Source organism: Grus americana, chromosome 19, assembly GCF_028858705.1.
Source record: "Grus americana isolate bGruAme1 chromosome 19, bGruAme1.mat, whole genome shotgun sequence".
NCBI lineage: Eukaryota > Metazoa > Chordata > Aves > Gruiformes > Gruidae > Grus > Grus americana.
This window is the reverse complement of record NC_072870.1, coordinates 4,479,852-4,506,978: the sequence shown is the minus strand read 5'-3', so window position 1 is coordinate 4,506,978 and position 27,127 is coordinate 4,479,852. Positions and strand designations below refer to the sequence as shown.

Sequence of the window (27,127 nt, the reverse complement as noted above, 5' to 3'; positions counted from 1 at the left end):
GGAGGAGAGCCAGAAAGCTCTTCTCTGGGAGGGACTTTGGAGACACCTCTGCTTTTTGCCTAAATTTGCCTTTTTATTTTTCTGTCACATTTTGAACATCATCCCTTCTGGAAGAATGAAGGAGAATCTGACTGTCTTACATATGTAGGTAATCGTAAAAAAGGAGGGGAAATAAAAAAATCTGCGAGTACGATATTTTGATGAATAAAAGGATCCAATGTATATTAAGCACCAAGGGAATTACAACAGCTGAAGCGGTGTGCAAACCCTTGCTATGCCTGGAATATACAAACCTGCTATCCATTAAGTCGTGAGGATCGTGCGCCCGTCTGGATTCCCTTTCCCTGGGTGGGGCTGGCTGCTGTGTCAGTGCTGCTGGCACAAGTGCGTGGTGCACTTTCACGTTAGGATCACGGTGTTGCCGGGGCAGCCCTCAGGCTGGGGGCGTGTGGGGCTCTGTGCTGCCACACCCCAGTTCTGGGAGGGTTAGAGAAAGCATGTTGTGGTGTTCTCTCTTTGACTGAAAGCATCGCTGCTGGTTCAATTCATTTTATAAAGCAGCTGATTCTGAGTTTTATTGGGAAAGGAGGTTTGTCTCGAAATTTATTGAGTATGGATAGTAGGCATAAAGTTTCCAAGTTACTCGGTTTCCTACTTAATTTCTATACCGATAACTCCAGGATAGTTTTACCTACCTCTGGAAAGAAAAACAATAACGTCTAAATTTTTTAATAAAAATTTTAACACCTGTTAATTAAAATGAGGCTGGTCTTGTCGAATATCGATGCCCTGTTGATGTGTTTTACCTAATATCTCAGATCTTTTGTGATGTCAGATGCTCAAGAAAATACCAAATCTAGCACAGTCATGTTTGCAGTTAGTTTTTCAATGCCTGTTTTCTCGAGTCTGTGCCATTCAGTAAAGGTGTTTGTCTCATCTTTTCTGTTTGTATGCTTTTGGCCAGGGAGGTAAACAAGTCATCTGTTTTCATGCAATACTGTTTTCCATCTAAAGAAAACAATTTTGATGAATAACTCTAGCTTAGCATTTTAAAAACTGCTGTGAAAAGTGCTGCCTCAGAGGAAAGAGTCCTGTCAACTTAGTGTTTGCCCTGAGAATTTCTGCAGTTATTGATGTGTTATAGCCTAAGTCAGCAAAGAAGGGACTAATGTGTTTGATTAAATTTGCAATATTGCATGTGTATGTGAGTGAGAATTTCCCTTGTGTTAGTACTTGCATTGTATGTGAATGATGTCATTCCAGATGATACTAATGAACTCGTGTAAAAATTGATGAAGGCTTCCAAGATTTAGATAGAAATTACGGATTTTGTTACCTGTGATGAATTCCTTGAAAATCTAGATGAAAACTAGACCACTTCATGGTCACCAGCATTTGCTGTACTAGAGTTGTTCTGTCATTGTAGGGCCACTGTATGACTATTGCTTTATTACTCAGCTCCAGTGCTCAAAAATTAGGCATCTGTCCTTTTCCAAAAGAAATGGCTGGTGGTGAAACAGATGCCAGTGCTGGTGCAGGTATCATGAGCTGTGTTTTTAATTGTCGTCAGATGACTGTGTGTTTCTGGTGAGCACTGCTATGCCAGGCTATCAGTCTGTCCAGTAAAACATTTTTCAACTTAGAGTTTCAGGTGTAAGTGATGCAGGTAGATGAGAAGTGTTCCGGCTAGCTGAGGACATGAAAAACCTCTGTGTCTTAAACTGGGAACAGAAAGGGTAGGGGTGCCAGAGTAGGTGGGTGAGAAACTTTGAAGGAGAAAAGGAGGAGCGCAAACAAATCAGAGGGATGTGTTCTGCATGTGAAAAGGAAAAGAGGAATAAGAGAAGTGAGCAAAAGAAATAACGGGAATCTGCAGCAGTTGCATAATGGTGCTATTAATAATATATACCTGATTCGTGGAGATGATTAGGATAAATTAATGTTCGTGCAGTACTTCATATATGTGAAGTACTCTGGAGTACAAAATATTTTTATTACTGTTGTTATTGCATTTCATTTTTCAGCAGAACTATTTCAAATTTCCTGTTGTTGTTTGGGCAGAAATGGCCACATTCAGTAGAGAATAATCACCGGGAAACTGCTTTCAAACTTTGTTCGTAATACAGTCCAGATCTTAATAGAGGGAGTGACTTGTTGACTGGTTTTCCTCTAAGTATTGATGTTGCTTACAGATTTTCACTTCAGTACTGATTTGCACGGAGGAGTCAGTTTGATGACATGCTGAGACACCTTACAGGATTTTTGATTATATGTGTGTTGATCTTTTGGGAAAAGCTACCAGTTTTTTCTACCTTAATTTAATTTCCTTTTCTTTGTTATCCCTGTTTTCTGCTCTGCATGCCCTGATTCCCATTCACTGTGCTGTTGCTGTTCAGGTTCCTGTGAATTTCAGCAGACCTTCAGTATTGTATTAAAACCAAAGAACTGCTGTTGTCTCCCCTTCCATCCCCTCCCTCCCTTTCCCTCCGCCCCAGTGGCAGGGGACACACAGATGCCTGGGCAGTTACTGTTCCAGCTGACACACAGTTCACCACGGCATCTTCTTCATCTATTCTTGGAAAGAAAAGAAAGAAAAGAAAGAAAGAAAACTGTAGGAAAAACAGCTAATTCACCAATTCCTGTTTTCCTTCCCAAGGCGGTCGGGGAAGCAGCAGGGAGGGAGGAGTGTGATGAGCCTCTTCCCTGGGTGCCTGCTGGCTGCCTGCTCTGCAGCCTCAGAACTGCTGAGCTCCACTTTAGTCAGGCTCAATAAGGGTTTGGTTGGGTTTTTTTAATTGCAAAACTTGCCTCTAAATTAAACTTATTTTTTGTTCATGTCAAAGCAGAATGTGGTGTTCTCGTCGCTCCATTCTCTTAATTTTAATACAGATTTTAACTGAAACAGCACTTTGGTAATGAATAATTTGCTTTATAGCAGTTATGAAAAAACAAAACAGATCTGCTATGAAAGATGAACCCATGCTGTCCATGGCCTTGGTTTGGACTGTTTGCCAAGAAGCACCGAATATGGTGTGATTTGGCTGCAGACTTGCTGTACAGTAGTAATGGAAGACTGCAGCACTTTGTCTATTGAACTGGAAGGTACAGTGCAAGGAGAGATTGAGGAATCTGGGTTGAAATGTTTCTCTGCTAGCCATTAATTGCAAGAGCTCTGGCAACAGTCTGTCACTGCTTTCCCAAATGCAGTTACGTACCGTTGACTTTGTGTTCTTTGTTTCTGGAATAAGGAAGTTTGGGAAACTATTGCATTAAGAGTGTGTGCTAGTGCCTCAGCTAGCCAGTCAGGATGACTACGGTAATTACCTTACTGACTGACTTACCATTGAATATCTGTAACACGGACTGTTTGGGTAGGGCTATATGCTCTGTCTCAGCAGCAGCACAAATGGTTTTCAAGAAAGGGATTTGAACAAAGCATGATTTTTGGTATTGCAAAAGCTTACTTAAAGATGCACAATGACTTGTCCTGTAATCCTGTTTCAAAAATACGATTCTGTTTTTTCTTTCTGCTCTGTCTCTTATTGCTGCAGAGTTTTCTCGATTGCAGTTATGCATCAGTGAGTCCTTCCTTTAGCCTCATCTCTGCATGGGACTGAAAGGGATTTATGTCCAAGCCTGCTGGCAGAACCTCTGTCTCTTCAAGGTTCGTGGCAGAATGACACAAGCCACTTCATCAGTGGCTGGATCAGCTTCCCTTGTAACAGTCCCAGACTGAATACGAGACTTGGGCATATCATATACTTAACTGCAACACCAGACTGAGCACAACTTACTTATTTCCTTATTTTAATACTAAATGTTCCTCAATGAGGGAGATGGTTCATGTCTTCTGGAAAAAAGAAACTTCACTGCTTTTTATGTGACTGTAATTATATGACTGCATGAGCAAGTTATTGAAGTAGTTTAATGAGAATTTGGGGACGTTCAAAGCTTGCAGGCAATGAAGGAAGATGCTCTCCTGGGTATCATTATTTATAAATAACTTAATAAAAGAACGTGAAAATCAGCCAAGCGCTTCAGGATTTAAAAGAGGTTTTCCCTCTAAAAATAGCTTGAGCTTCATTAGAGTAAAATCAACTAGTGCTTTTCATCTTCCTGTGCTGTATTTAGGACTTAAAAAACCAAACCTACCCCAAAACACTAAACCAAAGATTGTACTAGCCTCGCAAGGTTTATGTGCATGCTTTCGTTGTAGTTGAATTGCTTTAAAAAAATACTGTAATCAATAATTTTCCTGACGTTGGTGAATGTTGTGGTATTGTTATACCTCAATATGTCTAAAATGAAGAAGCAGGGGGAACCAACGAACCTACCACACACATGTGCATAACCTAGTTTGGGGGCTGCCTTTGTAACTCCAGGTACAAAATTGAATTATCCAGGTGACAAAGAATGCAGTCACACAGGCATAAGCATCAAGAACCTCAAACTCATTGTTTGCTTTCCATCTGTATAAAATGTGAAGGTTTATGCATGAGCTTCCATGTACCCCTGGGAAAGAGGCTATAGAAACTATCCTAGCTCTTTTTGTATGTATGCAGAAGCTAAAGAACAACCCTCACAACACAGTGTGAAAGATTACCAGAATATATCACAGAAGAAAGGTGGTTGGGACTAAAATTCTGCTCTGGTTCTCGGGTCTGGTCTTTTCCTTAGAAACAACACTATGCCCTTGATTTGGGGAGAGGGAGGGATATAAAACCACACTTCAAACTTCAGAGCTCTGTGTTTGCTTCTGAAGTTTCTTGCTCATTTCAGAAATAAACAAGTCAGTGATGCATGTTTTATTTGTTTTTAGCTTTCCTTTCAACACTGTTTCTTAACTAGGACAGCTTTCTCCCCCCAAGGTCTGTATCGAAATTAGGACTTTGACAAGTACTGAAATCCTTCTTACATGAGTTGGTTCTGAAAAGTAGGTGCATCTTTTGAACACAATCAACAATTGTGGAGTTTTATAGAATTTCTTTTGTGCAATCCGAGAATCACTTATTATTCTAATGCAGCGTGTCATGTATTTTTTTTTGTCGGCGTGGCTGTGTACTTCCTTCTTCTTTAAGGCCAGAAGTGCTTGCTCATTATTTGCTGTTGGAATCTCCAGTAAAAACAAGCTGTTGAATTTCATTTGATGTGTAGGATATATTAAATAGTGATTATTTCCATTTTTCTCAAATACAGAGTGTACCTCTGGAAAGTTGACATTTATACAGTAATATGATATTCTTGAGATTATTTAATTTGAACCTCTGTACTAATGCATCAGAATGAAGTTCTCGTCATTTTTGGCTGCTGTAATGGTGGGCTACGTGGATACCTAGTGTGTTGCTTTACCAGTGGTTTGAAAAAGGCATTGACTCCCATCTGCTGAGGATACTTTCTATCAAGTCCATGCTGCTAAGCAGAACTAGATCCATTTGTATTTGTAACATTAGGTACTTTGGCCAAGTCCTGGATGAAAGCCTTATAGGTTTTTGCGTCTACCAAACAAGCCCTCAAAACCACAGCAGGTGAAAATGCAGTTAAGAAGCAGAATACATTTCTATCCATGTATATTTTACAGTTTTGTACTAAATTAAAATGTGGTTGTCATCCTAGGGATAATTCTCACTTCATTTCTGTGTTAGCTTTTCACTGGAAATTAAAAAGATTAATTACAAAGTTGTTTATATGATGGGGTTCTTCTGGAAGAGATTCCCCCTTGTGTTCCCTTTTCTTGGTTACTTAAGAGTATGTGAGTAGGAGAACAATTTTTCTAGCTTTAGTCAAAAACCACTGAGCTAGAAAAGTGGCACAATCTTTTTTGTTACAGTATATTTTATAAACAGCTTGTGTTTCTTGTAATTTGTGTATCTATCTTGTCTGTGTGTGCCCAACAGATCAGTAATGACAGGTTATCTTGGTAGAGCTCATTTTTTGTCAGATCAGCGTTGGAGAACGAAGGCTGTGTTGCTTGGTTTTGAGGGGCTTTTCCCTTTAGTTAAAGGTATAATCTAAATCGTATGTTTTAAACCAGACAATGAAATCAGTACTCCCGCTGAATGCTAGTTCTGCATACAGCATGTAAAATTTGAGGAAATGCCGATATAGTCCATTAGTAAGTTACTGGAATTGTTCTGACAGTTGTGGTTACTGATAATGACTTACAGTAAGGCCTGCCCTTCTCAGTTCATTTAACTTTGTTCCTATGGGTAATATGGAGCAATTATATGGAGGGTCAATCTATCCAGGAACTTTCACAACCATGAATAGAGAGCCTCTAGAAACCTCATTATGTGGCTGGTGGTGCCATCCTGGCATTGGGTTTATGCTTACTAATAGGCAACCAGCTGCTGCACTTCATTTAGACAATAGGAGCTGTTTTCATTTTAAGTTTTTAACTGCATTCTTTGGCTAAACTGTATACTGCAGATTATTGAGAAGGCTCTTCTTTCCTTATAGATTAGCTTTAAAGGAAGAAGTATTGCTGTTGCTCACTCTCTTGGGACTTTCAAACATCAGGCACTCTCCCCAGTAGTCTTTCTATGTGCCAAAGAGCTTTCTTGGCTAACTCCTCTTTTTGCAGAAACATTTCTTTCACTCTGTTGATAATTCCCAGGCAAGTCCATGGAGTTCAGTGGAGATGCAGACTGTACCATTCGGAAATCTAGGAGAAACGACCTGTTGGTGTTTTTGGACCTGTGAAGGTGGATCCCTGGGTTCAGGGATCTCCCTACAAAGGGAGAGCATCCCTTGGTATTTGCTTGCATCCATTAAATTGTTCTTTAAACTGAGGTAAAACAACTAATCTTTGTATTGATTAGGGTGCATGTCTAGACATGTTTACAGATGTTAGCTGCAAAGAAAGTACTTAGGTTAGCTTATCTTAAGTCCAAATTGCTGGAATTGATAAGCTGTTGAGATATTTATTTAGTGATGTAGCTAGGAGTCCAGTTTTTAGTGAATTTTGTGTCGTAGGATTGCAGGTTGGAGGGAGTAGGTTTCACCACCACCAGTTTATTTTCCTGGAAATCCTTTGGCAGATTCTTCCCTACCATGAAAAGCATGCCTCTTGCATGTTTTTTTTTTTCTCATACACAATATACATGTGAACCATGTGGAAAGAAATTCAACACTAAATAACATTGGTTAACTCCTGCTAGAGCGATGGATTATGTTCCAATGCCTTTCATTCTAGATGTAACAAATCGCTTGCATTGATTAAAAGCAATGTGATGTTATGCTTTTTTTCTTTTCCAATTTTGCAACTATTCCTTATTCTTATTGAAAGTGATTACTGTCAGACTCCCCAGAACAATGATCTGCAGAAATAAGCTTGCTTATGTGTTTGTAGGTGTGATATAGTTAAGATATTGTTCCTTTGGAGCAAGTCTATACATTGACTTAACGCTCATGTTTGTGCTGGTTTTTATATTTGATTCTTGTAGGCTCTTATTTCATTTTGCCTGCTGCAACAGAAAGCATGAAAACATTGTATCTCCTTAGCATCCAGATTTATGCTTTAATTCCCATGTAAAGGGAACCCACAAAAGATAGCAGTTTACATCAGTATTTGAACGTTACTGTGGCGAAACTGTACATCCCCGAAAACGCCCATTTTACCTCACGTCTTTGTTTTTGGCCAGCTAGCTCTTCTCATGCTGGAAATGTAAGACGTATGCTTCATAGTCATATTCCTTTTCCTCCCTGTGCTGTTGCATGCTGTGCATTCCTAGCAGGTGCTACTTCAGCTCTTCCATAAAAACAGAGGACTGAATTTTGTGTCGTCTGCACAATCCTCTATTATGAATTTTCTCTTTGGGTGTTATATACCCTAGGTATGTTTGTCTTGTCGTGATCTTGTGTTGAGTCTCGGTCAATGAGTTGGCTTCTACACTGATTTTTGTCTTCGTTAGCAACTGTAGGAGACTGTCCAAACTAGCTAAGCAGCTCCAGCGCAATTCACTCTTTGACAGTGAATTGAAGCAAGCTTGAGATGAGTCTCATAAAATCTGGAATATCTTGTTATCACAGGAAAAAAAAAAGTGTTCTGCTTTACGTTCTTCTAGTTAAGCTTTTAAAGAGCTTAATGATCTTCTGAAATTTTTAGATTATAAGGTGCATTGATGGCAAGCAGAAAAAATGAGTTGGAGCTGGGGGGGTGTTGTATGCGTGTGCACAGTGTTTCTTTCACTTGTGAGTTAGAAATGATTAGTATGATGGAAATAACTGTAGAAGTCTGATTTGTTTCATCATAATCTATATATTTGTATTAGAATATCAAGTATGTTTTGCAATATTTGCATTCCTGGAAGCTCCATGTCACCTGGTGATCTAGGACTCTGAAAATTAAAAGATTTAGTGCAGTTTAAGAGCTGAGACTAGTGATTAATCCTGTAGTTAGAGAAAGAACAAAGTAAAATTGTTATTTCTGTAATGATTCTTTATGAAAGTAAGAAAATAGTTATCAAGTGCTATATTAGTTTATTCTACAGGGGTTTTCCCTAATAGTTTTAAATTTTTCTTTGTGATAATATTGCCCTTAATTTTATCTGAAGAGTTTAAAGTGCATTGTGAAATGAGTTGTGTGCAGATGAGTCTTACTGCTGGATCTTGTTTCTCTGACAAGTGCTTGTATTGGGTATCTAGCTAGTAGGTCAGCAGCAAAATCTATGGATATGGAAGAAGCCCAGTCCTTGCCAAGTAATCATCTATATTACTGAATTTTAACTACTGGCATAGAGATTTGCTTTAAAAAAACCCAAAGAACATAAACCACTTTATTTAGTTGTAAAATCTTGATGTGATGGGCAGGTTTCTTTTCTATCCTAGAGGCATATTTCACTTAATTCTTCCTTTGGATTAATTTACCTGTCTGCATATTTAAATGACAAACTGCACAATCTTTTCTGAAGACAGCAGTTGCACTGAGGCCTGATTATTTCATATGCATGACTGCTGGCTGTTGGATTTGTGCCATTTATTACAGTAGGTGATTGCCTCAGCACCTTTCAGTATTTCTTTCGTACTGTATTTTTAAATGGCTTTGTCAAAGTGCCATCTGTCTCGACAGGTGAAAATGCATAGCTTCTTGAAACAGATGGCAAATAAGATTAATATTGCCCAGAACCATTGTTTGCTTGCTTGGATGTTCATAAGGTAATGTCCACTGGATTTGTTGTCTTTGCTTGGAAAATAGAAGAAAGTCAAGAGATTTTTTTTTAAGAGCCTCTTTTTGTAGTGTTTTGCATGTGTAAGTTAAGCAAAATTACCTCTTTCAATGTTGTTATTTTTTATTGTGTCAAACAGTTGAAATGAGCGTTATTCATAATTGCAGAACAACTTCTATTTGTGTAAACCAGCTTGTTAATAGTCAGAGATCTGCAGACTTCCCTTGGGTCTCTGAGCTGTGTTGTGCTTTGTGTTCCTGGTCTTCCTTAAATCTGGTTTATTTTCTATAGTTATGAACTGTAAAATGGTGAAACAACTGCTTGCTTCTGTTTGGGGTATCACTGTAAGCGAACATTGCAATCTACATTTGCCAAGAACTTTGAAAGACTTTAAGAGATGCTGTATGAGTGTATGTTACTGCCCTTAGACAAGCCTCTAGCATCTGCTTAAAGTCAACTTTTGCAGGAGGTACTAAATTTAACAGAACTCCAAGGGATTTTGCTGTGCAGATTTTTACCATAAAATGTTCCTGCTCACGCTGCCTTTACCAAAATTTCAGTGAATGTCATTGCCACTTTCTGCTGGGGTTTGTTCACCTGCTGGAGGCTTGCAAGTAGAGATGTTTTTGGAAATCCTCTGAGTGCCACTGAAAGAGGATGTTCCCTGGGATGGGAAGGACATACTGGAACTTGTGTTTAGTAAATCTGTATGCTTCCCACCTATTTATTTAAGGCTATAAGAGTTAGTTCAGTCTGCCCTTACCTATACATCAGTCATTCTGAAGAAAATTCATATGCATCATTTTAAATAGTAGGGATGACCTCCCTGTAAGTTGAGAGATGTTGATCTTGTGACTTCAGATGCTTTGTGTTGGCATTTGGATCTAATGTCTGTGTGTGTTGGTATTGAGAACTATTTGTAACTGGGTTTATGTGTTTTTATTAGCTTCTGCCTGTCATCATTTTAAAAGTAGCTATGTTTCCAGGGTTTATTTTTATATGTGTGTATACATACATATATAAAAAATAATGCAGTATAATATAAGTGAATCTGAAGCTTTTAAATACTTTTTTTGTTGTTTACATCTCTGATTAAGTAATAAAACTGCCTAACTACAGCTTTCTCTAACATAAAAAGCAGTTAGCGTCTCTGCTGCAAACTGGCAAGCCTAATTTTTGTGCTCTGAAAACCTTGGAGAACATCCTAGTTCACTTAAGGTCTCTGAATTGCTGTCGTCTTCGGTTCATCAACATGAAATACTATAATTTCACCAGTTGAATGGACAAAGAGCTGATAATGCTGGTGATTTTTCCATGGTAGGGTTGGGTTTTTTTCCCAATAGGACTGTTCTAGCAATGTTTTGTTCCACAGAATTTTTATAAGTGTAACTTATTTCCAGCTAGGCTCCTGATACCTTTTTGTTGTTAAATTAAAAATAAAATAAAAAAAAATCAAACCTTTTTAAAAATGGTGCATTCTTGTGCACCATTCTTGCTTTTCAGACTGTTTTCTGATGTTTTTGCAGTTTATTCTTATTATGTACTGCCCACATAATACACTTGCTTCTTAGACTATCTGTGTATGAAAGGCACATTCTCAGTTGAATTTTATATCTTTGAGAATCAGCAATTACAGAAATCTTTAATGCATCACTTTTCAGCTTGCCTCGGGGACGTTATCCGACGCTGTGAGACTTGAGACTGCTTACATCATTTTGTGTACATAACTATGGTGCTTTACTTCTCTGTGCCGGTGGTAATAAATACCACACAGTGAATGAAAATGGTTTTATTTGATTAAACTGATGTACTTGCAACTGATGTGACTCTTTGGAGTGTGGCTTTGTTTTGGGAGCAGAAAGAAGCGTTCCAGTGTTTTCAGTGTTTGCTGCCTCAGTTGAGTCCCTCTCAACTTAAAATCAGGCAAAATATTTTTAGTGCTCTGTGTGCTGTCTCCATATTTCAAGCCATGGACTAGACTGAAATAGCAACCTTCATGTTTTCACTCCTCTTCACAGACAAATAAGGACATTCTGTTAGCATCCCCCCCCCCCCCGAGCAGTTTACACACGCACGCTGCACAACGTGCTCCTTCACCGTGCCTCCAGCTGGAGGTGTGGGGGGATCTCCAGAATTTCTGTGGGTAGAAGAAAAGTTCCAAATTGGGCAGCTCTGGCTGAGTCAGAGGCAGAACTGTGCTGCGCCAGAGGCTGTTGATACCATCCCTTCCTGGGGTGGCAAAACACTTGAACGAGGAGGATGGAAGATAAAGGCAGTCCTGCCCTTGCAGTGTCTTTTAATCCTTTTGGCTTGGCAGCAGTAAGTTCTGCTTTAATACTGGAAGCAATATCCACTACAACATGAAACTTCTATCAGATTGATTTCCTTCTTAAACTGTAAACTCCCATTTTTTCGGTTATTTTACAAGAGTTTTTGTAAATCTGTGGGGTAAATGGAGCAATTGTAGGGGTGCATCGTTGTTTCTGTAGTATGGGAAGCAGGGATGCAGTCACCTATTCCATGTCAGTATTACATTTAAGATACTGATTGCTGTAATGAGATACGTTTTTCTGGGATTTCATAATTGGCTGTAAAACAGTGATTAAAAACCTGTCTATAACAAATTGAGTACAGAAAAAAAGAAATTGCTTGAGTCTTCTGAGGATCTTGTTTGTCATCTTAATCTTGCACGTCCATTTTTAAATGAAATGTTCTCTCTGTGGTGCTGTATTTCAGGCTGTCCTTTTCCCAGCGATGCTACATAGAAACTCGATTAATATGTGGCAGCGAGGGGGAAGGGGCACATGTTATCAAGGTCTCTCTCTTACAGATGGCATGTATTCCATTTCCCATAAGCATTGCTTAATTCTCATCCAACTGGTATTATTGTAGAAAAAACTTGCTGAGTTCACCACCATAAAACAGTTTGCTGAACTAGCTCTGAAGCAGTGTTTTGAGATGTTACTACCTGGAATGAAGTCTCAGCTTTTATTTTTAATTACATTTTTTGAAGGGGTGGGCAGGAATGACCAGAATTAAAAAGCAATAAAAATAGGTACTTCCTTCTCTAATAGTCTTTAACAAATTGCCCTGGGCACCTGGTACACATCAAGCTCAGTTAACATTAATTAGCCATGAATCATGGAGCCCATTGCCCTTTTTCTGTCTTCTCAGTGTTTTATGTGTTCCCCTGAGCATCTGCTTTTGCATGCAGTTAGGAAATGCTGCTCCAGAGGACACTATGTGCATCTTCTCCAAAGACTCTCATTATATATACCAAATCTATGTAGTAGCAAAAAGTGACAACATCCTGAAATAAGACATTCTAAGGGCAAATTTGTTAAGGTTTGTATTATGGTGATCAGTGATTTAATAATCTAAAATAATACTTAGTACTTGTTACTAGTGCTTAGCTGCCAGCTGGGGCAAAACCACATTACTTTTTTTTAACTTCTTTTTTTTTCCTTTGGCTTTCAGCTCAGATCGACTGATAGAAGAAACAATAAGGTAAGAATTAACTTACTAATTTTAATTATTTTCTGTACAATCAGCATTTACATTGAATTGTGTCTAAAGATCTATTATTTGTACAGTAACTGTATTCTTTACAACTCATAGGCAGTGTTACAATAAAGTGGTGGTAGGATTTGGGGTTTTTTTTCTAGTCAATGTTGACATAATGGTGGTGTTTAAATATCTTATTCATTGTAGTTTAGAAAAATTGAGTTTCTGTTCAAAGGTGAATAGCCCCTACAAAAACACAGGGAATGATAGAGCAGAGTGAATCTCAGGTTGAGCTGTTGAGAGCTATTCCAGTAGTCGAGCTGTTTCTTCTCACAGTGACGCTCTTCTACAACATGATTTTCTGTAATCCCTCAATATATTCAGCACCCTAGCATGCAGCTGATATCGGTAAGGAATTTTTCCAAAAGGGCTTGAAAGGTTATTGCTGTTGTATAGTTATTTGTCATTTGGGTTTTTTACATGGTTTGAATACTTGAATGATACCTTCTCTAACTGATCTAGAAATTTTAGAACTGTAGCGTCATAAATTACTTTTATCATTTGTGCCCTTCCCAATCTTCCATTGAACTCTGGGATTTTGCAGACCAATAATTCAGAGTGCCTGACTTAATGGTTTTAAATTTTAGATTATTGCTTTAAAAAAAAAAAAAGGAAGAAAGAAAGCAAGATATGCTTTCAGATAATGCATGTACTGGCATAAGTGATCAAGAAGAGTAATTAGAGGTGCAGCAAGGCTCTATGTCCATTAAGGGCTGGCTAGCTTAAGTACATACAGTGGGCTCAGTATAATTAACATGGTGGAAGAATGTGTTAAACCACATTAACGTGCAGCGATGAACCAGAAGTGGTCAGTACAATAATGGCTGAAAATGTAGATGTAATCTTACCACAGCCTCATAAAGATATTTGCCAAACTTCGCACAGTTATTGTGAATATTTGTTTTACTTTGGGTTCTAGTCCTTTCCTGATTAAAAATCCTCTCCTTTATTGCCATGCTTGTAGCCCTAATTTTCTGTCTTGTAAAAATGCTCAGCATTTGTTGGATCTCTTAGTTGCTGCTGCTCCAGTAACTAGAGCATTAAACAGCATATGGTGATTTATTAAGCTTAATATCCTGCAAAATGACTCGTATTTTATCATTTGAGCTCTTTGCTTAGCCTCTTGATTATGTGTCATCAGAGAAGCTGAGAGTATGCGTACGCGTGATAAGTGAACCTCCGGGTCAATTTACCTGTGCAAGGGAACGTAGCCATGGCAAACTGGCACTCAAAACAGGGCAGCTACCTGAATATTCACCCAGGTTCCTCCATCAGTTTTGAGTCTACTCAGAAGCTCCATGGTGTCGTCAGTAGGTGTCCTGGCGGGTTTAAAACTGCTTTGAGTCTCATTTGTGTGAGCTGCAGTCCCGCAGTTGGCTACAGATCGACTGTCTCCACAGTGACTGCTTCTCATGCAGTAGTCCCGACTGCACGGCTTGGTTCAGAGCTCCTTGGTGCTGTTTACTGAAAGCATTCCTTCTGTTAATTTATTAACTTTGATTATTTTATTTATTTTTTTTTTAGAGGTTGGATTTCAGCACTCCTTGTTGCACCATTTATTATCTGTAGTAAATGAACTTCTTGTTGTAGTTGTTGCCAAAATGCTCTACATTTCTTTTTGTAGAAAAAGAACTTGTTTAGTATCTACATTGAGCAGGAAATGTAATTTCGGTTATATCATCTTAAGTCAATTCCGACTCTGTTGAACTCGGGGTGAATTCTCTGGTTTACTCTTTTTCTTGTCATCCCCAGTAATTGCAGGTATTCAGATATGGTATTGTGGTAAACCCTGCTGCATTTGAAGTGATTTTACCAGATGGAAATTTACCCAACTTCTGATTATCAATTGCTTTATCTATAGTAAACCAAGTAAAAGAGAATTGTGCAGGGGAAGCTGTTTGAAATCAGATTCCTTGAGTGAAGTGAGATATAATTAGCTTATTCTGGCTACTAATACTGTTCTGTCTTCAAGGTTTACATCTGCTGTAGTTGATTACTCATTATTTGGGTGTAATTCAGGAAGTCAAGAAATCACATTTTATTTTTTTAGTGGTTGTTATTAAGCAGTGATTCTAAACACTGGAAAGCATTTTTCCGTGCGTGCAGAGGCCGTTGTTGACAAGCTGCATAGCGGTGACCCCATTGCCAGGGTCTCTACAGTCAGCACTCACTGTGAAAACCTTGCTCTAACTTTCCGTAGAGGAGAGAACCGAAGAAGTGCAGAGCCTGACTCCTCCTGTACATGGCTCCTCCACGGGAGGAAACATACGTGCAAGAGAATATGTGAGCACCTAAGCTGAAATGATTCAGTAACTGAAGCGATGAGTAGGGCTGTTATTCCAGATGTTTTGTTGGTACTAAACTTTTAATCAATTTTTAAAATAATTACGTGACATGGGTTCTTACTGCAGCATATTTCTTTCCAGAAACGAGTGGGATGTGATACTTTGTACTGCAGTTCTTCTGGAACAGTGTTCCCTTCTCTTGGCCAGATTTAAATATAAGCATAGATTTTGTTTAATATGTTTGGTGCGCTTGGGTTTTAATTTTCAAACATTATCACTTCTCCAAAATAGAAAATGATTTATTTCTTGTTTTCCAACAACTTATATTTTTAGGTTGGCTCAGTTTGGTGGGTTTTTTATATAGTTTTGTATGTGGAGTGTGACAAGTTCTTGGGATTTTATTGTAAAACTGTTTCTGAGGCCTGATTCAGGCTGATTTGTCAGTGTTTGTATATTAACAGATTGGCCTACTCCTCTTCCACTCTGAAGCCAGACCAAAACCATAGATTTAATTTAAAAAAAAAAACCAAACTCCTTATATATTTGTGGTATTTCTTTAGGTAATAATTGGGATTTAATAAAAGGGAAAAAATCACTTGCATTGAATCCTGACTTTTCAGAATGGAAAGGCATGAATTAGATTTTGAGTCTTAGCTCTTTTCCAAAGAGCCTTGTCAGAGTGTCTAGGCAAAATCACTTGCATTTCTGGGGAAATGTTTCTTTTGTTTTCATCTTAGGCTTCATCAAAAGGCACAATAATCTTTAAAGTAATTTGAAAGATTGTGTGCGCATATGTGTATATATATGCACACGCATCTATATTTATAGATGCAAATATATATGTATGTATGTATACGCAAAGAAGTATTAAGTGATATAATCAGAATTTTTAGCAATTTAAAACTAGAGCTTGCATTTCTATGCAGAGTCACAGAGTCCATTCCCTTAATCACAGACGTTGTCATGAATTTAAATGAGCAAGTATGATTCATGGAGTACAAAATGAAGCAGAAGTTCCAGTAATACATGAATTATTTGATTTTTAAAAACGTCTCATTCCTTTAGAGCTTTGTTTTAGTTCTTCATCAATGTAGATTTGACTGAGCTGTCTCAATGGATGAAGCAAGGAGTTGACTTTCTGGTACGTTTCACTTGATAATACGCTGTATGTATGTGGCTGCTCTGCGGGGTGAAAATACTCGACAGCTTAAACATTTGTTGAGGTAAAAACACTTTGCTTCCAAGTCAAGCAGCATTAAAAGCGTATCTCTGCATGTTAGACTAGTTTGACTGCAGTAATGGCTGAAGTGTTTATCACACTGTACTTTTTCATGCCGGTGAAAACTGCAGAGTCTGTACAAATACCAGTTGTTTTACTTTTGAAGAGAAATTTGGGTACTTGCATATCCACAGCACTGCTGAGCATTCACGGACAAACTTGAAATGTAAGTGAAATTTTGAGGAATTTGAGATACTCCTGCTGATTTGTGGAAGAGATGGGTAGGCTCTTTGTGGCTGTGACCTCGGGCTTAGCTAGAAGAGATTTCTCCAGTAGTGCAGCAATCTTTAGTGTTGTACTTCAGCAGTGCTTTAATATTAAATATAGAGAGCAGAATACCATCTGGTTTTAGAAACTTGGTTTACACCCAACTGTAGTAGTTCAAGCCAGTGCAGCACCAAGAATAGTTCATGCTAGTTTCCAAATGAAACGTTAAGTCAGGGTCATCTCGATTCCCATAAGGAGCATTTAATCTTTTATTGTAAATGTTGTGTAGAAGTTTCAAAACGTAAGAAAAAGGTATTCTTGATCTGGGGAGATTACAGTGCTGAGTAACTAAATGGGGCCAATATTGTGAATGGGAAGAATATGATTAATTTTTTTAAAATGCGTTTGTCAGTGGAGAAATGGCAACAGTAAGTCAATGAGCATATGTTAGGGATGGGAATGAAACCAAAACCATCTAATGAAGGATATGAGGAAACTGCAATACTTAGGACTGCACCAGACCAATCAGTGGAGTAGTCCCCGGGAGCTGTGTGTTTTCTGGTGGTGCTTAAACTTAATAGTCTCATTTGCAGATATAAAGGCTTAGGTAAACCAGCTCGTGTTTTGAGTAATCAAATTACATGTGAAGAACAGTGCCTTTTACTTGAATTTTGACTTGCTAATGGTGGCTAGAATCCAGTTAAACTCTTGTTCATGGATATCACAGTTACATTTCATTGCTAGACTGTATCGTATTAAAAATGGTAATCACTACCATTATTTTTTTCTTCAGAGCTCTTCAGTAAAACCCAGCCCATTGCGCCATTTTTTAAAATACTGGGTAAAAGAAATGAAGAGGGTTCCGATCTTGTAATATGTAAACTTAAACAGATACATCTTGCCTTTTTATATGAAATGGACAGTTTCACTCCTTAGATGTTAAAGCAGGAACCTTGTGTTCCATGATAATCTGTAATAATTATTTCCAAAGGCATTTTCGAAGTGTCTCAGGAACACTTTATATCCTGGCAATCATCTTGTATTTTCACTTCTGTAAATTAATGGATGCCTTAATGAGTCATTGGATGCATCTTATGAAAACATGTGGCTTAATTCAGGAGTGCTTTGAGAAATGCTGTATTAAAACTTCATCTGGACAAGTATCAAGTCAGTGTGGGAGTGTAAGATAAGAAGCTGTAGGTTACTGAGCAAGCTTTCCTGTGTACAGCTAGGAAATTTTTTTTTTTTAATTTGGTTCCCAGTAATTCAAAATTTTCTGAGTGCTCTTCTCAACAGCAGATATAATGTTTGTGCAAGCTTGTGGCTTTTTACTTTAGAATAATACCTGTATGCTGAGTTGTAAATGTATAATCTGTCAAATGCCGTATCTTCTCACCTATGATATGATTTGATGTATTTACTGTTCTGATTTTGTAGTCCCTTTTACAGCCCTTGATGGCACCTGCTTTTTCTGTACTGATATAGAGATGTTTATTCTCTGTTCAGAATTTCTACTAACACCTTCTTTAGATGCTTTTCTTGGTATATTCATGCACTGTTGGGGTAGGCAATGATGCAATTCTTTTTCTTCTTCTCCTCCAATCTACAGTACTACACAGTGTAAGAGGAGAAGAAGCTTTGTAGACTTTCTTCTGTTCTTTTTGCAGAAACGAAGAGCGTTGGTTAATGGATTCTGGCAACCCCTTTATAAACACTAAGGCAGTGACTGCAAGTCCCGTTGCTTCCAGTTAACCATGAGTTTCATTTTCACTTTGTGCTGATTTGGCACTTCGAAAGTATAAAAGAAAAAAAATGTTAAATAGCCAGCTGCAAATAAAAAATACCTGAAGGTTTTTCTTAGTTCTGCCCTGAAACTTCCATATTTATTTTTTAAATCTAATACTTCAAAACTTAGTATTAAAATGTTAAATCTGTTCTTACAGAGCTGCTGATTGAAAATGTCAGGGTTTTGCCTACAAATTATCAAACTATTTATACTCTCTTAGTGACTGATAAACTCACAATTTCTAATGTAGGTCCAAATTTATAGAATGCTAATATAACCTTAAGATTCATCTGCCCTGTCAATGCATGTTGTTCTATTTAAAAGAATTTGCTGTATAGAGCTGTTGGAGGAGTCTATTCTGTGACCAGAAAGCTATGAGAGGTATAGGCTGGCCCTTCTGTCACCTACGTTTCACGTATGTCTGTGTGATGAACTTGTCTTGCTTTCCAAGGTGTTCTGCTACTGCTAAAACCACAATCATACCACTTGTAACACTCGGGCTTTGGCTTGGTGAACTCTTAGTTTTTATGGGCAAAACCAGAGTTGGAAAAGGCAGCCTCCACCCGAAGAGGTGGTAGCGCGTATTTTTCCTTTCCTTTTCTTTTTTTCTTTCTTTTTTTTTTTTTTTCCTTAAAAGTTTGCCTGGCACCTTATAGGAAGGCTGAAGATACCGTATCAAGGGCTACTTGAGATGGAGTAGGCAGATATAATGGAAGGAGCCAAAGGAACTCACTGCTCCAGAATTACTTTAGGGATCATTGATCCGGGCAGTTTTCTTCTTTAAGATGTTTGTGAACTGTGGTACTGACCTTTCACTGTAAGCCTTGAAGGACAATTGTTAGGCTTGCCTCTGCTGGTTTCTGCCAGCTATTCTTGGGATACTGGCTGTGTTGTCCTAGTAGGGGAGCCAGTGGTACGTCCGATGATCCAGAGCTGCTCATTCCATTCTCATTAGAGAGAAACTTGAAATAAAAATGTATCAAATGGTCTTTGTTATAAAAACGTCAGCAACTCCAGTTCTATGTTGAATAAGTGTACAAACATAATTTGTGTGTGTGACTTTTCCTACCAGATTTACCTGGAAAGATACACTAAGGTGGTAAAGGTCCTTTTTTTTTATCGCCTTCCATTACTGAAATGCTAGGTCAACCTGAGTACTTTAGTACTAATATCTGGACAGATGATGTTTCAACATTTTAACTGTTACAGAAAGATAAGCCCAAAGCCCTGAAACCCAGATGAATTTACTACAGAACAGTGCGTGAGAACCAGATGTATTGAGCAAGTGCATTCAGAGAGTTCAGCAGTAAATATTAAGACTTCATGTAAAATGCAATGTCCAGTTTATATTGCAGGACTTAAGAATAATGTTAGGGTTTGTACTTGCCCCTCCTTAGAAATAATGCTCACCTTAGCTGTGATTTTTTTGTGTCACGTTTGTATACAGAGCGAGTGTAAAATGTCTGTATTGGGTAAAAGAAGCGTTTTGCATTTTCCTGTGTGTTCTCCTCTGAAATTACAGCTTTAGTTCCCTTTTCTCATATTTATATCTCTTGTATCGTGTTGTTCCACTTAACTTTTTTTCTTCCAGAACGCTTTCGCTCCATATTTAACACTCACAAACTTGTCCAAGAATTTGTTTTCATTGTTGTTATTCATGTAGATATAGTCAACAGCAATATAGGTGTCATGTTCTGAGTTATTGTCCAGCCATGTTGTATTTATGTCTTCCTTTGTTTATTTTTGAAATGCATGCCAGCCAAGAACAGCAGTATTTGTCATGCTGTTCCTTCTTAAGCATTGTGTCTCCAGAGCCTAAACTTTTACTGTTTCTCTAGATGTAAAGGAGCCTGGGCAGTTTTTCTTGATAAAGGTATTGCATTTGAAGTAGCTACTTGAAATACTACCTGGGGCAACAAGTAGTAGCCTACCCTGTAACTCTGTTTTACAAGCTGAAGAGAAAATTAAGGTAGAGAAAAATTTTTGTCAGCTGAGTAGCTCTTTAAAATCTTCATTTAAATGTCTTGGTTTTAAGAGCACAGTTGCTTTTTTCCAACTTTCAGAGTGTATTAAATTTGAAATGGGAAATTCTGTTTTATATTCACCTGTATTGTGTCCTTATATTTGGATAAAGTACATACAGCTGGACCTTGTATTAGTAAAGAAACAGAGTATGAAAACTTATATATTCACAGATGATATTCTGAATTAGGATCAAAGCTCAAAAATGTATTTTATCTGTGCTGTGAAGGAAGCATCATTTGATATGATGTCATTATACACCAGCTCCCTCAACTCCAGCTTATGGAAAACAGTCAGGTGGGGCTTGCTGGGAAGAGATGTTAATGCAGGAGAACCCAAGTTTTGCCCACTCACCTGGAGTCAGAGGACAGTATTAATCCTGAGTCAAAGTAGGTCTCAATGCTTTGTTGTGTTTAAATGTCTTCAAAGACCCGATGACTGTATGTCCCAGCTTGATTGGCCAGAACCCTTCTGTGTAAAGCTCTGTGAGCTGTGGGGTCTCAAACAGCATTTCCATCGCCTCTCAACCAGCGCGTTTGCTTTGCAAATTGATTTTTAATTGTGAGTCAGCTCTTAGTTGCTTAATGCTTCTGTAGCCATCATATTCTGATGGCAGGCAAGAAATTTCATATGCTCTCTGGAGTGAAACTAAGTATGGGGCTTCTGTGATTAAACAAACTTCTAAATTTAAAACTTATGCCAGAAGAGTACCTTTAGGTTTGCTTGTAATGCAGTAGCATTTTCTGTTGGGGCTGGGGGAGATATGCCAAAACCCTGCCTGTTTCAAGAAATTGCAGTGTTTTCAATTGTTAATGGCTTATATAAAAAAGAGAAATCATTCAAGTGTAAAGGATAGAGATTAATGGGAAAAAAGTGGTTTCATTCATATTGCTTCACCTCATTCATTGTCCTCTAAAGGAGTGTTGACTGCTTACTTTCCTCTTGTTTTAGCTGTAGATTATTCTTAGCACCAACAACTTGATCCACTCTTTTTTTTTTTTTCTTCGTTCTCCAGCATTGCCATGGCAACTAAAGAAAATATGACTTCGCAGAGAGGGATGTTGAAGTCAATACAAAGCAAGATGAATACCTTGGCTAGTATCCTTTCCTAAAAATGTGTGTTGCCAGTGCATAAGAAGAGGTATAGTACAATTTTTCACTCTGTCATTTGGGGATGAAAATGCTTTGTGATGTCAGTGGCTGTATAATCTGTCCTGGTGTGTTGTCATTAGTGACAAACAGACCATTTTCTAACCAGTCTCACTAGACAATCTGACTGAAGCATCTTAATGATGAATGTGGTGAATTAGTTGTTTCTACTGAAATTTGAATTCTGCATATAAATCAATGTAGCTTAATTTTCAGGTAGAGATCTGCAATGGCATTTTATAGCCTTCCCTGCTATATGTTTTTGTAAAAGGATAATTTCATTTTACTTCTTGCTTTTTGCTTTCAAGACTGTCCAGAGCTGAAGCTTAGCATACGTTGCTGCTTCTTATGGTTTGCAGCTAAGTGTATCCTCTTGTAAGTGACAGTCTTGTAGATGTTAAGATTTTGGGTTGTTGGTTTCTCCTCGTATTCTGTGCTCATGGCTAAAGATTGTGCTGGACTGTCAAGTCGTGCATGTTTGTCATTTTCCCAATTATTCCTTCCTTTCTATCATAAGGGCCCAAAGAACAACATTAGCATCATCTGATTAGACAGATTACATCCTGAAGAGATGTATCTTGGTAACCCATAAATTTCATTATGGTTCCTAGCAACTGGCAAGGACCAAAAAAAAAAAATCAATAAGCTTTGGTCTTAAAAGATTCTTGGTTCCAAAGACCTGAAGCTCTGAAGCTTACTATCTTGTTGGCAATTGTATTTTGTACATTAAAAGATAGATTTACATCTTTATGATTTTACAGTAGGAGGACTTCTTCCTTATGTGCTATACTTGAACAGTGCGTAGTCATGCAACGTGCATGATTTTCTCAGTCAAATGCCTTTGGTTGTTCCCTTCACCAGTGTTCCGTTAAATAAATTTCACAGATGTTTTATATAACTGCCCCATTTTTATTTTTTTCCATTCTCATTTAAACACAATTATTAAAAGTAACTAAGCCTCACAGACCAGAGATGAAAGTATATCAAATGCTGGTAATTTCGGTGAGCAGGTGATGAATTCTGTGTAAATGTGAACTCTAAGCCGTTCTGTTCTCTTTTTTTTCCTCTGATTGTCTATTATTAGTGAAGTACAGTTGTGATCCTGCTAACTATCCATCAGGGTTTTTTACTGCATCTGCTTTCTCGAGCTTGGCAGTAGTTCTGCATTTCTTGCAGTATTGGGATTACGACATACAGAATTTGGGGTTTGTTAGTGAAGATACTGTTTGCTGATATGACCTTGACTCAGACTCCTTAAAGATCGGTTTCCAGCAGTGAACAGCCTGATTCAAAGGATCAACCTTCGGAAACGACGAGATTCTCTCATCTTGGGTGGCATTATTGGCATCTGCACCATCTTACTGCTGCTATATGCTTTTCATTGATGGATGTTCCCCCATGGACTCTGCTAAACTCACCACCACCATCCCTCCCCCCCAGTCAAGGAAAAGTGAGTGGGGGAAGCGACAGACTTCAAACAGCCTGCTCGTTACGGCTGGGAGTATCAGCATGATGTCTAGAGCTTACGATGGTAGACTGCGACACTGGTTTTGGGTTGAAGCTGCAGTGTTTCTCCTTCCCTGTCACACATACATCTTCTTTTGGGTTATGTTTTGGGGGATTTGTTTGTCTTTAATTCCCTTTCTCACTGCAAGGTAAGTAAATATGGGACGCTTACCAGAACCGGCAGAACATTTTCTGTGCTCAGCGGTGCTGGGGGAGGTCTGTCGTTTGCTGGTAAGTGGAAAAAGATTGTTGGGCTTGCCTTGGGTAGAAACTCTGCAAGAAGCTGGTTTCCCCTGTAGGCCAAGCACAGTACTGAACACTTTTACCCTGTGAGAAGAATATTGCAGCTTTAAGCCGTCAGGTTGCTTTACTACTACACGTTCTGTAATTCCTTTTAACTCATGGTTGAGATACTAGTTATTTCTGCATAATTTGTGCTGTGAAAACTGTGCTTCACATGAATTCCTCAAAGTAAAAAAAGGATTGTTCAGTTCACTTTTTGCACAGAGTATGAATAAACTACTCTCTGAGGAAGATTTGTAAGGTTTCTTGTGGCTTTAAAGGGACTAACAAGTCCTCCTTTGTAAAAAGGGAGCACGGTGTCCTAGCAGCTGTTTACTGTAGTGTTCAGTCATCTGAAAAGTGACCAAACATGAGTTCACCTAAAAGGACTCTTTTGGGTGTAAATAGTTTGATTTGACTGGCATCATAAAGGTCTTTATAAAGACACAATAAGCAGTTTGAAAAGTCTATATTGTAATTTAGATAAAGTTATTCTAATAGCATTAATATTTTTACATTGTTAGTAGGATATAATCTAAACTGTCAATTGGAAATGAAAATTATCGTGGTTATACCTGAGGCAAATGTATCTGCGTGCAAAATTTTTGGACATAACTCCTCATAGTAAAGAGTTGAATGTATGAATAGTGAAACAAGTATTATTTACCATTATCTGGGGGGAAAAATTTATTTTTTGTCCAGACATGCAACACGAATCCTGTTGTGTTTGTGTCTCCAAACAAAGATGACATCAGGAATGGCTTTGATATTGCAAATTCACAAATTACAGATTTTTCTGCTCTTTCAACAACTCTTTTCCATCTGTCATATCATAACCCAATAAATTTAAACTGAGGCACTGAAATATCTTTCTAAGAATTTTATTAACTCTTTTCACAATCATTTTACAGTGCTCCTAACAGATTTCATGTATGCCATTACCCACAAATGTCAAATGGTCTCCAGGTTCTCCTCTGGAACAGAGTCTAGCAGGACAGACGCAATTTTTTACTGCTTTTTACAGTGTCTGCGAAGTACCTGTTGGAGGGAGTAGAGACTTGTGCCTGTGTAGCGAGCAAAACCACAGTGTTGCGCCTAAAATGTTTGTATGAATTTGAAGGCTTATTTGCAGACTTTGTGCTAAAAAGTCAACAAAAGCTTCTAATCAGTCATCTTGTTGTTGGGATTAGAAAGCATTTGGAATTAATACAGTTAAAACTGCGGGGCTTATATTTTAAATAAAGGGTGATCATTTTGTTGATTTGGGATTGTTCCTGGTTTGAAATGAAGTGTTCATTAAAGGGGTTTATGAAAACCCTTGATGGATAAAGGAGGTCTATTATCGAGTTTGTGTGTTGGGAGAGCAAACCTCTTCTCCCCGATGCTTTTTTCTTTGATTCCTTCACCACCACCCTAAGGGACCCTGATCAGCAGTCGTGCTTCTGTTTAGGATTTGTAGGATATGGTTGCTCTATAGTTGGCAATATAAGATCTGCAGTACCGTAAATAAATTCATTTATTTAATCTTATAACCAGTCTTTTTACTGGACTTAATTGATTTGGTGCATATATTTAATCTTATTGTGTGAAAAAGCTGCTATGGAAAATATGTAGATTATAATAAATATGTAAACATAATTGATTTTTCATGTTATGAAAATGTGATGGAGGAACGGATATATTTTAGTATAAAATAACAGAAATGTGCTGAATTACCTCTGATAAAGCTTTACTGGAAATGGTCTCAGTGTTGGCAGCCCCTCCACGGTTTTTATTTGTATTGGTTTTGAGACAGGTTTTTTTTCAAAAATACATTTAATTAACCTTGTAGTCTCCCCTTCATCATCATCTTGTAGTCGCCTAGCAATGTGAGCAGGCGTTTTGCATTGCTCTCAGAAGTGGTGTGCTTGCACGGAGCTGAGGGGAAAGCCTTGCTAATTCTCCTGAACGTTTCTAACAACATGGACCTATAGTTAGGGTAGTGGAACGTGTATAAAAACAGAGGATTGTAGTATTTAATCTCAACTCCCAAATTATAGGTTTGTGTGGCTCCTGTTGCAAAATATATTCTCTTCGGTTTTTCATTCTGTGTGGTTCCTCTTGCTCTAAGGGAAAAAATGTGGTTAAAGAATTCTCGTTTCTGCAATTCCTGGCAAAGTTGCAGTTTCATAACCAAATAGAATTGTCCTAAGAAAATTATTGCTAAGCCATACAAATGAAGTGAGTAAATACATAATATTTCTACAGAGCACGTTTCACACACACACACACACACACTTTTTAAATTTCTGCTTTATTCTTGCCAGTACACAAGCACCTATGCGAAACCCATCCGACAACCCCTTAGCTCGGCACCAAAACGTAAAGGATCGTATTGATAACTTCCAATGCCACGCTTCACGTAGACACGAATATTTTTATTCTTGTTTTTTAGACAATGGGGTTTTTTACATGTTTATCTGATGCTGGTTGCTAGAGCAGAGGAATGGCATTTGGGCAACACCCAGTATTGCGTGTTCAGTGAATAGTGAGCGTTCGTGTGGCTGTGGCCCAGACCGCAGCAGTCACTTATCCCCAGCCCTCGTGGGAGCGTGCCTGAGCAGGGGTGGAGGCAGGGCTTTGCTCTCCGGGTGCTGGGACCAAGCAGCATGGTGCTTCTGGTAATACAAGAGTTTGCCCTTCCTGGGAAGGCACAACACTTTTTCTTATTCAATATTGATTTCAGGAGCTTTTGCATATCGAAGTGTGGTATAAATTCCTACTGGATTCATTACACTGAATAATCAACTAGAATTTTTCATTTGTGGTTTTAGAAATCCTTTCTTTTGGACAGTCTTACGATTACTGTGAGAAGAGTCAGTTCTTTGCTGGATGTCGAAAACGAAAGAGCAAAAGTGGATTTTCAGGTGATATGAAAGTTTCAGATAACTTGTTGATGGTTTGTCCTCCCTGAAGCTCCCCCAAAACTGCTACACAGGGAGCAAAGTCAGGTCCACCACTTCTGATTGTGTCACTCATTTAGTCAGGACTGTTTTAGCTCTCTAAACCTAGCAGCTAGTTTCCCAAGATCACTTGATGCATAACCTTTTCCTATTTTTACTTTTTTTTTTTTTTTTCCTGAAGCTTTCGTTTGAAACAGGAAGGAGAGGTAACAGCTGTATCAGTTCTGAAGGAGGAAATAATTCTGAAACTCCTTATAACAGTGTGGGATTATGAAATCGTGCAGTGGTTCTGTTGAGCAGTGTGCAGGACAGGAGACCTCAGTGAAAGATACACTGAGACAAAACTGAGCCATATCCTAGGTGACATCTGCAAGTCCTCTTGGTGCCCTGTATCTCTCCTGTCGACTGGATATTTGAAACCAGTGTGATGTTTTCAGTTCCAAATACATAAGCGGTTGTTGGTCTGTCTACTACTGAGTGCGGAAAACAGTTTAAATAAACACTCAAGACAAAAAACAAGACCCTTTCTCACAAAATATCCCAGTCCAGACCCTTGTAAACAATTTTCTGATTGCACTTTCTGATTTTTTGCTTTTCATATAGCTTCTTGAAACTTATTTTATTGTAACTGTAATTATTTTTGTTCTCACCTATTGTGCATTCTCTGTATGTATTAAAAAAAGCTTTGATATGTAATTTAATAATAAATTAGAATTCTAAGCAAGGTGCTTGGTTCTTTCCCCATGACAGTCTTTGCCTACTTAAGCTTCAGGGAAGACGCAGAAAACATTCATCTCTCCAGTTTGGGATTGTCACTGAACATACGAATTAGTTTGTTCTCCAGTTTTGTACCAAGTATCAGATGTGATGGAGCATTTCCTGACCCAAAGTGCTCGGTTTGGCAGGATGTGTTCCTTGTGCCCGCATGTGCATCCGCATTG

The 27,127-nt window shown here is 38.3% G+C and overlaps 1 protein-coding gene across 3 annotated transcripts in view; it reads left to right on the top strand.

Moving 5' to 3' along the window:
- The window catches only part of GOSR1 (golgi SNAP receptor complex member 1), a 33,939-nt gene extending 7,026 nt beyond the window's left edge, over positions 1-26,913 (top strand). For 2 of the 3 annotated variants that reach the window (XM_054847436.1, XM_054847435.1), the window contains exons 7-9: positions 12,642-12,671; positions 21,323-21,405; positions 22,717-26,913. In XM_054847436.1, coding sequence (XP_054703411.1) covers positions 12,642-12,671; positions 21,323-21,405; positions 22,717-22,841 — 238 coding nt within the window. In that variant the 3' untranslated portion in view covers positions 22,842-26,913. The remainder of the gene's footprint in view (positions 1-12,641; positions 12,672-21,322; positions 21,406-22,716) is intronic. The other variant, XM_054847437.1, reaches the window with a different exon arrangement.
- Positions 26,914-27,127: the final 214 nt, after the last annotated feature.